Source organism: Sarcophilus harrisii, chromosome 2, assembly GCF_902635505.1.
Source record: "Sarcophilus harrisii chromosome 2, mSarHar1.11, whole genome shotgun sequence".
In the NCBI taxonomy this organism is placed as follows: domain Eukaryota; kingdom Metazoa; phylum Chordata; class Mammalia; order Dasyuromorphia; family Dasyuridae; genus Sarcophilus; species Sarcophilus harrisii.
This window is the reverse complement of record NC_045427.1, coordinates 246,872,055-246,888,434: the sequence shown is the minus strand read 5'-3', so window position 1 is coordinate 246,888,434 and position 16,380 is coordinate 246,872,055. Positions and strand designations below refer to the sequence as shown.

The 16,380-nt window shown below is 45.0% G+C and overlaps 1 protein-coding gene across 18 annotated transcripts in view; it reads left to right on the top strand.

Moving 5' to 3' along the window:
- CACNA1B (calcium voltage-gated channel subunit alpha1 B) overlaps positions 1-16,380 on the top strand; it is a 249,141-nt gene that overhangs the window by 52,378 nt on the left and 180,383 nt on the right. For all 18 annotated transcript variants that reach the window (XM_031951863.1, XM_031951860.1, XM_031951861.1 and 15 more), the window contains exons 4-6: positions 11,949-12,040; positions 13,083-13,235; positions 15,869-16,068. In XM_031951863.1, the coding sequence (XP_031807723.1) occupies positions 11,949-12,040; positions 13,083-13,235; positions 15,869-16,068 (445 nt within the window). The remainder of the gene's footprint in view (positions 1-11,948; positions 12,041-13,082; positions 13,236-15,868; positions 16,069-16,380) is intronic.

The window sequence follows — 16,380 nt, the reverse complement described above, 5'->3', positions numbered from 1 at the left end:
GCCAAGGACTAGCTGCTCAGTGGTTAGGGAGCTCTTAGTGATGTCTATCCCATCCTCCTGCCCTGATCTGACCCTCGCGTTCTGGCCTTAATCCTGGCCTCAGACCAGCAAGCCCCGCAATTAGCTCCCTTGTTTTTCAGATGGGGCTCCTGCTAATGGGGGTCACAGGGTGGGTGTCTGGGGAGCTGTGGTGGAGAAGTTACAGGGGCTGAAAGGTCAGGGCCAAGCAAGCAACCGTAGAGCCCCCTTGATTCCCATGAAAGCGAGGGGGGAATACCAGAGGCCTGAGGTGAAGGGAAACTAAAGGTGAAAACTAGACTCTCCTCACTAGGCTCCTTCCAGAAAGCTATTGACTGGGTCAGTGGAGAGGACAGTGACTGCCTCTGTGGTTTTTGAAGAGGACAGGAAGAGACAGAGGTAGAAAAGGAGACAGATGTAGAGATGCAGAGAGATACACTGAAAGAGATAAACAAAAGAGAGAACCTGAGATGGGGAGATAAAGACACAGTGAGAACAAAGGGGTGCCAAGGCTTTGACCATTGGTCAATGAATACATCTCCTACCCTCCCCCCAGCCTCCCTGCTATTTCCATAGCAACCTCCTGAACAGAGCAAGAGGCCAGAGACCGAAGATGAATTGAATTCTGAGGGCTCTTAGTGATGCTAGATCAGCTCCTGCTTCTACTCCCCCCACTCCTACCCTTCCCCTCCTGCTCCTTCCACCCCCTCCCTCTTCCTGCCATCATACAGCAGATTGACTCTGCAGGGCATCAGCATCAGTGTCTGTCCAGGAGGTGATCTGGGGACTCTGACCTGGGTTGCCTCTTGTGAAAATGCAAAATAAAATGAGAGTAACCAACCGTGGTCCTGTCTGTCATATCCAAGGGGGGGGGGGGAGGAGAGACAGAACAATGGACACTGAGAGAGACAGAGAGACAGAGACAGAGACAAAGAGACAGAGAGATATAAGAGAGAGACACAGACAGAGACAGAGACAAAGAGACAGAGAAAGCCAGACTGAGAGAGAGAGAGAGAGACAGAGACAGAGACAGAGACAGAGACAGAGACAGAAACAGGATTGGAAGCAGGGAAAAGGAAATTTTTTCTACAGAGAACAGCCTCTGTCCAAGGGAATGCAGTGCCATGGCTGGCACTTGCGATAAAAAGCTCTTTCTTATCTAGGGAAGGTACAGCTGCTTCTTCTGCCTGAGCCCTGTTCCTCACCCCAGCTGCTGGGGAGGCACTGAGGAGTGGCTGTAAATTGTCTCCCGGGCTTTCCTCCCAGTGCCGGGAATCGTCTGCCTGAGTGTGCGGGAATCCCTCCTCCCTCCCAGGCCAGGCCAGCAGGGTTCCCACTGTCTGGCCCTGCCTGCTCTCATCTGGTCCTGTCTAGCCCCATCCGGCTGGTCTGCTCTAAGCCAGTATTGCTCTCCATCCTGTCTGGTCCTGTCTGGGCAAGTCTTCTCTGGCCTAGCGTATCCCCAGCTTGTTCTGTCTAGCTGAGCAAAGTCATCTTTCCTTTTCCTTTCCATCCTGTGGTATCTTGTCTGAGCTAATCTTGTCACCCCCTTTCCCGCTTCCTGCCACCTGATCTGGGTCAGTTCTCACACTGTTTGCCTTTCTGGTTCCCACAGATCCAAAATAGAGAATAAGACCTTAACTTCCCAGCTTTTGGACTTTGACCCTCAGGTAACCATTTCCAGAGGGTTAAGGAAGGGAAGACTGAATGACTTGGGGGTGAGGGGGATATGATGATAGGAGAAAATCTGCCCTTGAGCCTTGGTTTGTACTGAGATTCAGGAGTGCTGGTCCAGGCCTGATGGAGCTCAGATGTAAAAACACAGGAATGATCCCTTCCCTGGGTGGGGGGAGGGGGATTGTAGGAGACTCTCATCTTCTTTAACATCCCTTTGTGCCCCTCAGTCTCTCATGGATCTTATCCTGAGATTCACCTAATTCTTGTTTTTGGAATTCATGCTTAGGAATAAGAAATTTAATAATTTCACTCTCCACTCTAGGGACTCAGAATTTCACTGAGACAAAGAACACCCCATTCTCTATCCTACCTTTCTACCTTTTGGCATGAATGTGTTAGAATATTGAAATACATCCTCTGCATTTCAGGCTTTTCACAGATAATGAAAATAAAATTTTGGGGAAAGAATAGAGAATGTCTATAGAACAAGGTTTCTAATCAAGGTGTGTTGTGCATGTGAGGATGGGTGTAAACATTTACGTGTGTGTGTGTGGGGGGGTGTGTGTATGGGTATGGTAGAGACAAAAATAAAACATAACATGTCTAGTATCTTTCTGCTTACATGTGTAAACAAAATTGCATAAATACTCTATCTTTCAGAAAACTTTTCAACCTGGGTGTCAGCATGGAATCTGTTTTAGGAAATATTGTGGGCTCCTGAAAACCGGTACCTGATTCAGTTTTATATCGTGCATCTCCAGTGTCTGTAATGCAGTCCCATTTCTTTCTCTCGGGATCTCAGAGAATCACTTATTTTCCCCCAAACTCCGTTCAAGCCATGAAACCTTTCCAGTTCCTCCTGAGTCCCCCTCTCACCCCCCCCACCCCTGGCTGCTAAACCCTTCCCTGCCCCCATCAACTTCTCTTGTATTAATCTGGAATAGGCTTGCTTATGTACATCTTGCTCCCCACAGTACACTGGTCTCTGGGCTCATGTTTTGGGGTTTTTGTATCATTGGGACCTAGAGCAGTAGGCCCTAATAAATGCTTATTGGCTGATTGATACAGCATTCTTTCATTCTGTGTGTGTAAAGATGATGGTATAGCAGCAAACCTGGCCCTCTGCATGTAAGTAAGCGTGGTATAGTCAATGGAGGCAGTCGCCTAGTCAGTAAGCATTGATTAAGCCCCTCCTGTCTGTCGGGCTCTATGGTAAACACTGAAGATATGAGCCAAGGCGAAAACATGGTCCCTGCCCCCAAGGAGCTCCTTTCTGAATGGGGGCGGCGCTTTCCACAGCATAAAACATGTGCAGTGTAAGTAGAAGGCTGGTGGTGGTGGGCCTTCCTTCTTGAAGAGGGCTGATGACATCATGGGGCTTTACAAGCGGAAGGGGAATTCAGAGGGAAAACACTGAAGTAGGCAGGTGGGTCAGTGAAGGGCCTGAGACCTGACTGGTCTTGGGGGAAATCAAGAGAAGGGGGTGAGGAGGGAGAGGATTCCAGATGGGGGGCAGCCAGTGAAAAGATGCAGTCAGACAACAGAAGAGAAAATGGGACAATTTAACTGGGTTTTAGGTATACGGAGGGGACTCACTGTGTGGGAACTAGAGGAGAAGTAGGAAGGGCTTGTTTTAAATGCCAAAGGTTTTAAATGCCAAACAGAGAATTTTGTATTGGAGGCAGGGGCCACTGGAGTGGAAACATGATGAGACCCGTGGCAGCTGAGTGGAGGATGGGCCAAGGCAGGGAGAGACCAGACTATCAGGAGACCAACCAGAAGGGTTTTGAGCTATTCCAGATGTGAGGCAATGTGAGCCCATCCCAGGGTGGTGACAGTGTCAGAGGAGAGAAGGGGTTGTATTGGAGAGATGCTGCAAAGGCAGAAGCAGCGAGACTTGGCAACAGATGGGATCCATGGGGTGATCCTGCGTGATGGGAAGATGGCTGTGCTCGGGCAAGAAGAGGGAGGGGTGTGGAGAAGGGGAGATAATGGATCCTGTTTTGCTCATATTGAATTTGAGATGTTTATGGGATATCCAGTTTGAGATGTTCTAAAGGCAGGTAAGGATACAATACTGGTGCTCCAGAGAGAGGTTAGGGCTGGCTGTTATTTATTTCTGGAAATCAGCTGCATAAAGATGGTATTTGAACTCATGGAGTATGACAAGTTCACCAAGCAAGAAAATAGAGAGGGAGAAAGGGAGAGCACCCAGGACAAACATTTGGGAGACGCCCCTGGTTGGACATGGCTAAAGATGCCATAAAGGAGATGGGGTGAGTTTTGGTCCTTGAGTGAGGAAGACCTGGATTTGAATTCTGCCTCAGATCCTTACTTAGCTATGTGACTTTCTGCAAGTCATAGATCTCTGTTGCTTCAACTTCCTTATATGTAAAATGGGAATGTAATACCAGAGTCCCTGACCCACTGATTTACAGTGAAAGTCAAGTGACATAATGTGTGCAAAGTGCTCATTATTATCCCAGAGTAAGCCTGAGTAGGGAAGTGTAGCATCTCCAGTTTCAGCAGTACCTCCCTATATGGGCCAGTGAGTGGAGCACTGGGCAGGCTTGAAGTCAGGAAAACTCATCTTCCCAATTTCAAATCCAGCCTCAGATACTTTACTAGTTGTGTGACCTTGGACAAGTCACTTAACCTTGTTTGCCTCAGTTTCCCATCTGCAAAATGATCTGGAGAGGGAAATGGCAAAGCCCTCCAGGATCTCTACCAAGAAAACCCCAAATAGGGCAACAAAGAGTCACACACATTTCCCAATATGTCACTGTCCAGATCAAAACAAATCTAGACAAGTTAGAGCGTTGGGCAGAACCTGGTGGAATGAAATTCAATGGGAATGAATGTAAAGTCTTAACCTTGGGCATAGGTATTTGCTCCACACGTACAAGATGGAATAGGCTGGGCTAGACAGCAGTAGCTCTGAATAAGGCTTGAACAAACAATACTGTGGTAAACAACAAGAGCTAATGCAAATGGGTTCTATGAAGAGGAGCAGAGCATCCAGGAAAAACGGGAGAGGATCGTCCCTCTGCTCCCTCCTTACCACTACAATCTGGAACTCGGTCTTTGGATGCTGTGGTTTAAGGACACTAATGAGTCGATAAGTGTCCAGAGAAAGGCAATCAGAGAGGATGGTCAAGCATCTTGAAGCCATGTCTCATAGGAAGGGGTCCTGATGATGGGATTGCTCATCTCTAGCCTGAAGACGAGAAATCTCAAGATGTGTATGTGTGTGTGAGGGGAGATAGCCATGTCTAATTACTTGCTGGGCTTGTGATGTGAGACAGAGATTATTAGACTTGTTCTGTGTGGCCCCAGAGAAGTAGGACCAGGAGGTGGCAAAGAGTTAAATGTAGCCTATCAGGAAACGATTTCAAGCAATCAGAGTTGTCATAAAGTGGAATGGACTGCTTTGGAAGAGATGGTGAATTTCACATCCTTGGAAGCCTTCAAGTAGAATCCGAATGATCATTTGTGAGGCATATTTATTGCAGAGGAGATTCCTTTTGTATTTGGGCCGGACTAGAGGCCTCTGAGGTCCCTCTCAACTCTCACATTCTAGGATTCTGCAGGTAGAAGCATACTTTGCTTATGAGAAAGCAGGATATCGCATGCATAAAGTACTTTGTACATTTAAATATGCTGCTCAGCACTGAAGCACATCATCTAAGCACATCAATTACACTAGCCCTGAGGCACTTGAGCCTTTGGTGAATGGCACACTATATTGGATGGTTGGATGGTTTGAAGGATGATATTTGATTCAATAAGCGTTTGTTAAGTACAACCCCTGTGCATGGTCCTAAATAAGCAATGATGAAAAAAGATAGAGCACCTACATTGCAGAAATGAATAATGACTGATTGGGGGGTGGGAGAAGGGAGAGGGGAGGAGAGCTGCACATATAAGCATGATAGCGTTTGGAATGCGAATGAGGGCAAAGTAGCAGTGGTTCAGAGAGAGCCCTTTGAGAAATTCGGGGAAGGAAAGCTCAGTACTCAGTTGGAGGTTGGAAGATGAGGGAAAGTTTCATAGAGGAAGTGGCCTCCAAACTGTGCTTTGAAGGGAGAGAAAAAGAAGTGAGGAGAGAATGCAGAGAGTTGTGAAAGGGCAGGGGGAGCTTAGGGGTCAGCTGGTGGTTTAGAGTTAGTCAATCAGTCAATCAATCCGGTCACAAGCACTTGTTAAGCATCTACGAAACACCAGGCACTGTGATAGATGCTGAGTATGTAGAAACAAAAATGAAACAGATCCTGCCCTCAAAAAGCTTACATTCTATTAGGGAAGACAACTTGTAACTCCTATATGAATATACACACACGTGCTTGTGTATGTGTGTGTGGTTATATGCATACACGTAGGTATATGTCCAATAAAAGGTTATAGGGGTGGGGATATTGGTAGCTGGATCAGAAACCTCCATGTAGTATAGAGTTTATTATTTTTTTTAATTTTTTTTGGGGGGGGGAGATTTTATTTTTTTATTTTTTTAAATTATAGCTTTTTATTTACAAGTCATATGCATGGGTAATTTTTCAGCATTGACAATTGCAAATCCTTTTGTTCCAATTTTTCCTCTCCTTCCCCCCATCCCCTCCCCTAGATGGCTGGTTGACCAATACATGTTAAATATGTTAAAGTATAAGTTAAATACAAAATAAGTATACATGTCCAAACAGTTATTTTGCTGTATAAAAAGAATCGGACTTGGAATAGTGTACAATTAGCCTGTGAAGGAAATCAAAAATGCAGGCAGACAAAAATAAAGGGATTGGGAATTCTATGTAGTGGTTCATGATCGTCTCCCAGAGTTCTCTCGCTGAGTGTAGCTGGTTCAGTTCATTACTGCTCTATTGGAACTTATTTGGTTCATCTCATTGCTGAGGATAGCCATGTCCATCAGAATTGATCATCATATAGTATTGCTGAAGTATTTAATGATCTCCTAGTTCTGCTTGCTTCACTTAGCATCAGTTCATATAAGTCTCTCCAGGCCTTTCTGAAATCATCCTGCTGGTCATTTCTTACAGAGCAATAATATTCCATAATATTCATATACCATAACTTATTCAGCCATTCTCCAATTGATGGGCATCCACTCAGTTTCCAGTTTCTGGCCACTACAAAGAGGGCTGCCACAAACATTCTTGCACATAGTATAGAGTTTCTTAACCTCTTTTGTATCATGGACTTTTTTGAGAATCTGGTAAGAATTGTAGACTCTATCCTAAAATAATGTTTTGAAATGCACAAAATAAAATACATTGAAAGAAACTAATTATGTTAAAATGCAGTTATAAAAATACAAGAAAACCCTAAAACCAAGTATACAGGCTCAAGAATAAGAATCCTTGGAGAAAGTCCCTATTTTATCTTCTTGAAAGAAAAGGTAGGGGTCAGGAAGGAAGGTATTCAAGGAAGAGGGGACAGCCTGTGCAAGAGACATAGTATCATAGGTAAAGAGAAGTAAGCCTTGTTTGGTGGATAAAGGAGAGTAATGTTCAATAAAGCCGGAAAGGAAGGTTGGGGTCATGTTGAGAAGGGCTTAAGAAGCTAAAGAGTAGAGTTTATATCTGAACTGAGACGTAATAGAATCTACTGGAGTTTATTGAACAGGGAGTGATGTGATCAGACACTTTGGCAATTGAATGGAGGATGGATTGGTGAGAGGAGAAACCTGAAATCAATTAGGAAGCTATTTTAACAGTGTGAGCAAAATGGAATGAGGACTTGAATCTGAGTGTTGGCTTTGCGAGGGAAAAGGAGGAGAATGATACTACTAATGGTGCAGAAGTAGTAATGATAATATTTAGCAACTGATTTGATATGGGAGAGGGAAGTGAAAAAGAATAGAGGCAAGACTGAAATGGAGTTTATGAACCTGGGTGACTGAAGGATAGTGATACCCTTGACAGAAATGGAAAAGTTCAGAAGAGGAGTTGGGGAGAGAGAATAAATTCTGTTTTAGACATTTTGAAGTTGAAATCAGTCCATCAATAAGTATTTATTAAGTGATCACTATGTGCCAGTAATGTGCTTATCAAACAGCCATCAAGTTCAAAAAGACCAAGATAGTTGGTAACAAGGGATGGGAAACTCATGAAAAGACTGAGATCAGGATGTAGAAGACAGGGCACTAGATAGTGGAAGGTTTTGAATACCAGGCTAAGCATTTTATCCTAAAAACAATCTTAGAAATACTAAGGGAGTTTTGAGCAAGGGAATGACATAATCAGACCTGTACATTATGAATATTACTTTGACAGCTCTGTGGAGGACAGATAGAAGAGAGGAAAGACTGGAGAAAAAGAGACAATGAAGAGAAAATTCTAAGAGTTTAGGCTATCCGAAGATGAGGATTCAAACTGGGATAAGTAATGAGGGAGTGGAAAAGAGGAGGGATGGATGTGGTTCTTTTGTCATTAGTTCTTCCCTCAGTCATGATTTATCCCCAGCATGAGTTCTTTATCTCTAAACAGCCTTCCTTAGACATCCTGAGCAGGGGGGATGGCAGGGCCCACCCAAAGGGCAGTCTGTGGTGGGGCTCTGACCTTCAAGGGGTCTGTGAATGATAGACTTGTCTGGGAGCAGCGGTATTGATGACACTGGGAGAACAGCAACCCCTTCCAGCTGGGTAAACCTTCCGGGGAAGCTTGCTTTTGGTTCAATCTGCACATGGAATTGAGCTGCCCACAGAGAGTTATTAAGGCCACAGATCCATTTTTCAGGAAAGCACAGCTGCCCACTGTGAAGCCCTCTGCCCCCAGGGACTCCGAGTTCCAGCTTATGCATAGGCTGTGGGCCAGATGGACCTCCAGTTCCAGAACCTGAATAGGAGGCCACACGTGGGCCTTGGGAAAGTGGGCAATGGGCTGATCCCCTTTGAATGTATGGGATCCTGGTGGCTGGTCACACTACCATGATTTTAAAAATTGAGACTGGGTCTTCCTATCCCACCCAAGCTGAAAGTACGGAGGTCACTCATAGGCCCAATGCCACTAATGTTTGGCATGGGAGCTTGATCTGTTCCATTTCTGACCTGGGCTGCTTTGTCTCTCCTGAGGCAGCCTGGGACTCTTCCCCCAGCCCCATACAGACTCCTAATCAGCTTGGTCTGCATCTTAGCAACAGCTCAGAGTCACTAAACTCTGGCGATCCCCAGCCTCAGTCTCCCCAGCAGCAGAATCACTGTGTGCTCCCCCAGCTTTAGACCACCATTTCTCACAGAACATCAGAGCTGAAGGAGACGAGCTAATCTAAGGCCCTCATTTTACAGATGGGGAGGCTGAGACTCAGCAGGGAGAGATGGCTCGTCCTAGCCTACACTGCATCAGGGACAGGGCCAGATGGTTCTTTGTGGTTATCCTGTACCTTCTCTGTCTCTGTTTCTGCATGTGTCTTCTCTATCATCCTGAACACATAATTCTGTCTTGGGGATGATACCAGGACAGTGATTTATCCCTGGGACAAATGAATCTAAGACTGTGTGTGTTCTCAGGTGATACGACAGCTCAGTTTGATGGCTGGGATTCGGGGAAGGGTCAGTTTGTGGGTCTGGTTTTGAGGTCAGTCTGTGGTTGTGCTGAATAAAACAATTCAATAACCAAGCAATATTTAATTCAGCATCTCCTTAGATATTGAGACTGTGCTCAACTTGCAGGGAGATAATGAAGGTTATGAATCATGTTGGAAGAGAAAAATCAGAACAAAAGGGAAAAATCATGGGAGAAGAAAAAAATGGAAGAAAGAAGTGAACATACCATGTGTGGATTTACATTCAATCTCTATTGTTCTTTTTCTGGACGCTAATGGCATTTTCTGTCCAAAGTCTATTAGGATTGCTTTGGATCACTGAACCACAAAGAGCCAAGTCTTTCACAGTTGATCATCACACATTCTTGCTGTTATTATGCACAATGTATTCCTGGTTCTGCTTGTTTTGTTCATCGTCAGTTTATGTAAATTTTTTCCAGGCCTTTCTAAAATCAGTTTGTTCATCATTTTTTTCTTTTGTAGAACAATAATATTCTACTGCCTTCACATACCACAGCCTATTCAGCCATTCCCCAATTGGACATAACAAAGTTCAGATAAGCCTAGAGTTTACAGTCTAGGAAGCAGGAAGCAGGGCTCAGCCTGGCTCCAGATCTAGACGCCTGAAGAGGGCAATTTTGCTCACTGGTGTTCATTCCTTTGAGGACAGCGAGTCTTGGGAGAAACGGATTAGAAGCCAGCTAGCCCTGCCTCCCTCTTTGAAGTAGACAGTGTGGGCTGGGTAGTCATGTTATTGAACTGTGAAGCCTTGTAGCTCACTCCCGAGCCTTAGGTCAGTAATAATGTAGTTGAGGAAATGACTACAAAGGTCAAACTCTTCCTATAGGGCTGTTCCTAAAGCCTAGAGGAGAGCCTGGGCTGAGGGTGGGGTTTCACATCATGTCAGATAGTCAGTAAATATTTATTAAGCACCTATTGTATACCAACATCCTTTTGTTGCACTGTTATTCTGGGGCTAGAAACCGGACTACATGTGTCTGGGTCTTGGTGTTGAGCTAGACCTTCCCCCCCCCCCTTAGGTCTACTCTTTTTTCAGCTTTCTGAGTATAAAATAGCGGGGTTTGCAATGGTTCATCAGAGGTTGAATAAATCAGGAGAAGTTTACTCTGCTTTCTCCAGGGATGTTGGAGGGCAGAGGTCCTCCTTGGGTGGAAGGATTTTCTTCCTCGCCCCCTGGAGCCAGATTGCTAGGGTTCAGTAAAGATACTGTAATTTTTCCAACATGAGCCCAAGAGACAAGACAACCTGGGGAATGGGGCAGGGTTATTAGTCTCATGGAATGTTAATTTTTTGGTTAATTATATTCTGAGTGAAGAGTGTAAGCGTTGATATCCCACGTGGATTCCTAGCTTTCACAGAATGATAATCCAGTGAAAGTTGGAGATTCCACTATTCTGCACTGTGCATGGCTCCCCAGAGAAGGTGAAGATAGGTGCCTCTTTCCCTTCTTTGTAGATGTGGGAGTCTCCAGATGTGGCCTGTTGTATACCCTGTCAGATGCAATTACTACGTTGATTGGTTTTGCTGACCAGCTTCCTCCTCCTCAGCCTCTTTTTCTTTTTTCATTCTCGGTTGCAATTTATACTTTGTTGGATAGGGAAGGGGGGAAATGATATATTCCAAGATGAAAGTAGTATAAAAAATAAAATGTCAATAAAAATCATATTTTTAAAAAGACCCCATGATTCTGAATCACAGAAGCAGAGAAAGATTTTTCCTGTGTGTTCTGAGAGCTCAGAAGACATTTGCTGTTCTCCAGAGCCTCAGCAATCAATGGGCATGGTATGGATGCAGTAAGGGGAGACTTGCTCAGTTCAGGAACCCAGTCCCCAACTGTCTGAATCAGTCTCTGCTCATCACATAAGAGCCCGAGGCAGACATGCCCAGAGTTCTGCGTCAGCAGGCAGCAATGACCAGGATGGCATATGTCATTTTTGGCCCCACGCAGCCCTTTTCTCTACTCCTTTCCCATGTTCTCCAGGATACACATTGGACCGGGGCTTTTTTCCAGTCACCCTTCTCATAGATATCTGGGACAGGAGAGCAGATGCTGGAGAGGAGTCAGGATGACTGTGGATGCTGAACTCTTCACCCTGAGCAGGAGGCTGGGGGATGTCAAGCTGTGACTCAGGCAGTCAGTCAGAGCTTATTAAGTAGCAGGCACTATGCTTAGTACTGGGGATCTATAGAAAAACAAAAACAATTCCTACTTTCAAGGAACTCCCAGTCTAAAGGAGTGGGAAGGGTCGGTGGAAAGAAAATAATATGTATTCAGGGCAAACTGAGAGCCATCACAAAGGGAAGGAACTAGAGGTGTGGTCAGCTGGGGAATGAGAGGGAACAGAGGGAGCTTGGAGAAGTGGAAGTGTGGACCACCCCCATGGACCTCCCCTCAAGGAAAGAAGTTGAGCCTGGGGGCCTCCATTGCCCACTGCATGGTATGTTGCTAAGGGCTGAGGATAGATCTTTTGTCATATCTCTGTTTTTTACTCTTAGACCCCAGCTTGGGAATCACATTAATATATCAATCCATCAACACAGAGAAGGAGGCAGACTCAGCTCTTGCCTTTGGGGAGCTCAGTGTTAGTGGGGTGGAGAAGGGAAGATGAAGATAGTGTTCCATTTTGTTTCCTAACTCTGAAAACTGAATTTTCTTTTCTTTCTCCCCGGTTTCCACTCAGGATTCTGGCTACCGCTGGCACTGAGTTTGACCTCCGCACCCTCCGAGCTGTGAGAGTGTTAAGACCATTGAAGCTGGTATCAGGGATTCCAAGTGAGTTTAGCTAAATTTATCTTGCGATTTCCATGCCTCTCTCAGGATCGTCTTTTCTCCTTCCCTCTTCCCCCTACCTCAAGGACTTTTCCTCTTGTCCAGAGATGGGCGGGTTAAGTTTAGAGGGTATTTTTCTAAATCTTGCAGACTACTTCTCATTAACTAGAGCTCAGAGCTGACTTAACTGGTGAAATAGAGAGGCTTCCATTCCTGAATCTGTAAATACAGCCCAGGAAAAATCATAATGGTAACAAGGGACATTTATGAAGCTTTTTAAATTTGTGGAACACTTTACATATATTTTCATTTAAGTCTCACAAGAGCCTTATAAGATATTATATCAATAATACCCGATTACAGATATCATTATTCCCATTTTACAGATAAAGAAATGAGGCTCAGGGAAATCAAGAAACTTATACATAGCTAATAATTATCAGAAGTGGGATCTGAATCCAGTTCTTCCTAATTTCAAGTCCATCATTCTAGCACTTCTCTCTAATGCCTCTTTTTTGCCTAGGGTAGGAAATGATGATGACAGTAACACTGTACAGAGTGCTTCAGCTAGACTCCAAAAGCCCTGACTTTAAATCTGGCTTCAGATACTGATTAGTTGTATAATCCCTGCAGATTAGTTGACCTTTGTCTGCCTCAATTTAAAGGCTTTATATACATCTGTACAAAATAGCTATCTACAAGCTAACAGTTATTGCTATCACTAGCAAACATTTATATATCATTTAAACATTTTAAGGCATTTTATCCTCATAACAACCTTGGAAAACAGGTGATATAATTATCTTCATTTTATGGATGAAGAAACTAACTGAGGCTGAGAACTGAGTGACTTACCCAGGTAACACAGCTGATGTCTGATGCCAGATTTAAACCTCAGGCTTCTTGACTCGAAGTTTCAAGCACTCTCCCTGTCACCACCTAGCTACGCTATGTCATTCATCATCCTCTTGCAACTGAGGAAAGGGTGGCTGGGCCGAGGGAGGGCATTCTGGTCTGGGCTGATGCCTTTTTCTTTTTTCCCCAGGCCTCCAGGTTGTGCTCAAGTCCATCATGAAGGCAATGGTGCCCCTGCTGCAAATCGGCCTCCTGCTCTTCTTCGCCATTGTCATGTTTGCCATCATTGGACTTGAGTTTTATATGGGCAAGTTCCACAAAGCCTGCTTCCCCAATAACACAGGTGAGGACCAAGATCGGGACTCAGGTCCACATTTTTTTTTTTGTTATTGTCTTTTTTTATTATACAATTATTTTTTTTAATTATAGCTTACAAGTTATATGCATGGATAATTTTTCAGCATTGACAATTGCCAAACCCTTTGTTCCAACTTTTCCCCTCCTTTCCCCCACCTCCTCCCCCAGATGACAGGTTGACCAATACATGTTAAATATGTTAAAGTATAAGTTAAATACAGAATAAGTATACATGTGCATACATTTATTTTGCTGTACAAAAGGAATCGGACTTTGAAATAGTGTACAATTAGCCTGTGAAGGAAATCAAAAATTCAGGTGGACAAAAATAGAGGGATTGGGAATTCTATGTAGTGGTTCATAGTCATCGCCCAGAGTTCTTTTGCTGGGTGTAGCTGGTTCAGGCCCACATTTTTGCCACTGTTTGAAGGTGAAGACCAGAGTGTGCCCCAGTTGACTGGCTGTGGATATGTTGGCCACCTTTGGTTTGTTTGGAGACTCGCCCTGTCCTGTCTCACCCAGGATGGATGTGGGGTGCCCTCTTTGAGAGCAATGAGAGCTTAGAGTGACTGGGTCTCCAGCCCAGGTCTCTTTGGGCAGCCTGGTGTCTGGTCCTCTGCTCCTAGGGGCTCACCACTTCGGTGCCAGACCCAGGGAGATCACCTGCTGCTCAGCAGTCCCCTAACCTCAGCCTCCCCAAGAGCAAGGATTACTGGCCCCACTACTCCTACCGCATCCTTTGCTGCTTTGTGTCACCATCCAAAAGGCCTTTTGCCCTAGCATGTTTAGAGTTGTAAAAGACCTTGGAGATGGAGGGTTCCATTGTCCCATTATCTGGGTTAATGCCTCAGACCAGCTCCTAAGGGAGGTCAATGATTCTGCTGACCCCTGCCCCAAAGACCTCTACTGGGAGAATGAAGATACCACAAGTCCTTGGTTGCTCCCTAGCTTGAGATATGGCTTCCAGAGAGCATTTAAACCAAAAGTCCTCTTTGACAGATGAAGCTGAAGTTCAGAGAGCAGAAGTGACCAACCTAAAGACACACAGTGGGCAAGTGGTAGTGCCAGAATTTAAACTCAGATTTTTTCACTTGAAAGACCCAGGGCCCAGACAGCCCCACCTTTCTCCAAGCTTTCCGGGGAGATGAATGGGGCTCTGTATATCCAGGAGTGAGAATAGTCTAGTGAGCCCCTATGGACCAAGTCCAGGTGATACCATCAAGTCAAGATCTGGGTAACTGATTATAAAGAGAGATATTTCTCCCTGAAACTCAGATAAATAGACTTAGGTCCCAGGCCGAAAAGGACCTTGTTCCTCTAGGGCCCCAAAGGAGAGCAGAAAGCAAGAATTCATCGCTGCACTAGAGAGTAGTGGTTAGTAGTCCTACAAAGAATAAAGGATATCACCCTAATATTTATTCCTAAAGGAGGAAGCTGTGACTGGGAGGGTCTGGAAAAGAATTGGGCCAGGGAGTCGGGGCTACAGCGTGAAGACAGTATTGGACTCTGAAGACCTGAATTCAAATACCAAATCTGACCCCCACTGCCTTTGTGACTCTGAGCAAATCATTCAATCTCCCTGGACCTCAAGTTTCTTCTGCTATAAAATGAGAAGAAGAATTGGTAGATTCAAAAGTACAGAATAAAATATATTTTCTTTTTCAGAAAATGATTAATGTGGAGTTTTGTTTTATATGTCTATGCACATTTTTATATTTATACCATTACATGCATATGTAATGGATTTTATTTTTCTTGCCTTCTCAAAGTGAAGGGAAGGAGAATGGGGGAAAATTTAGAACTGAAAATAAAAGTAAATTTAAAAAATTTAAAAAATAGGGGGCAGCTAGGTGGCACAGTGGTGGATAGAGCACCAACCCTGAAGTCAGGAAGACCTGAGTTGAAATCTGGCCTCAGACACTTAACACTTCCTAGCCTTCCTGGGCAAGTCACTTAATCCCAATTGCCTCAGCAAAAACAAACAAACAAAAACCAAAAAAAATTTTTTTGAAAACAGGAGAGTAGGTGCTAAACTAATATCAGAGTTTTAAAAATAAAGTACTAATGACCAACTAAAAACTCTGAAAAATGAGGGAATTGGTCTAGAGTGTTTCTGAGGCCCCTTTTAGATCTATGTCCCTGTGATCTTAAGTTCTAGAGCTATATAAAGTGCTTATGCAGAGGTCCTGTTAGAAGGGGCAAAAGCTCCCAGAACTATAGTCTATGGTAGAAGGGCTGAATTCCCCGAAAGGATGGCAGCAGGACGCTATCTGGGAGCCTGCTTTTGTGGCTCTTTCTGGCCCTGGATCAGTCACTGGGTTCTCAATAATAGGAAGGGTACCCACAACTTCACCTGACATCTTGCTTGCCAAAGGCAATTATTTGGTCATCCCATCTGGTGTATCTGGACTATTGACTCTCAACAGCCCCTATGGGAAGTCAAAGACTGTGCTGGCTGCTTCCCCAAAGGCTTTTTGCTGGGAGAAGACCAGTTCTGGGTTCCTTTCCAGTGGGATCTGCATGGCAGGGTCTTTGCCCCCATAGGCTTCCAGGGGCCGGGAAGCGGGAGTTTGTACAGCTTTTGCTCAGCTTTTGTTTGCACTAATGTCGCCCTCACAGCGGACCCACACTCAGACCCTGTAGGAGACTTCCCCTGTGGCACTGATGCCTCAGCCCGACAGTGTGAGAATGGCTACATCTGCCGGGAATACTGGCGTGGTCCCAACTTTGGTATTACCAACTTCGACAACATCCTTTTTGCGATCCTGACCGTGTTCCAGTGTATCACGATGGAAGGCTGGACAGACATCCTCTACAACGTAAGTCAGAGCTCTGCCCAAGGGCTGCAGAAGGGGGAGATCCTCCCCAGTCATGCTGGGATGGGGTAGCCTCAGGACCCACCAGAAAGGGGGAGAGAAACACTTTATTATGTGCTCTTTTGGCAAAGTCTCTGTGGTGAGGAAGAGCATCCTCTGTTCTGCCCACTCGGGGGAATAGGTTCAATCCACATAGTACTGTCACAGGGTCCTGCCTCTGGGAGAAATGAACTTGCTTGGTGAGCTCTCTACTGTGGCAGGGAGCTAAGTGATGCTCTCTCCTCCCTGATTCCTGAGCACAGGCATACGGGTGAA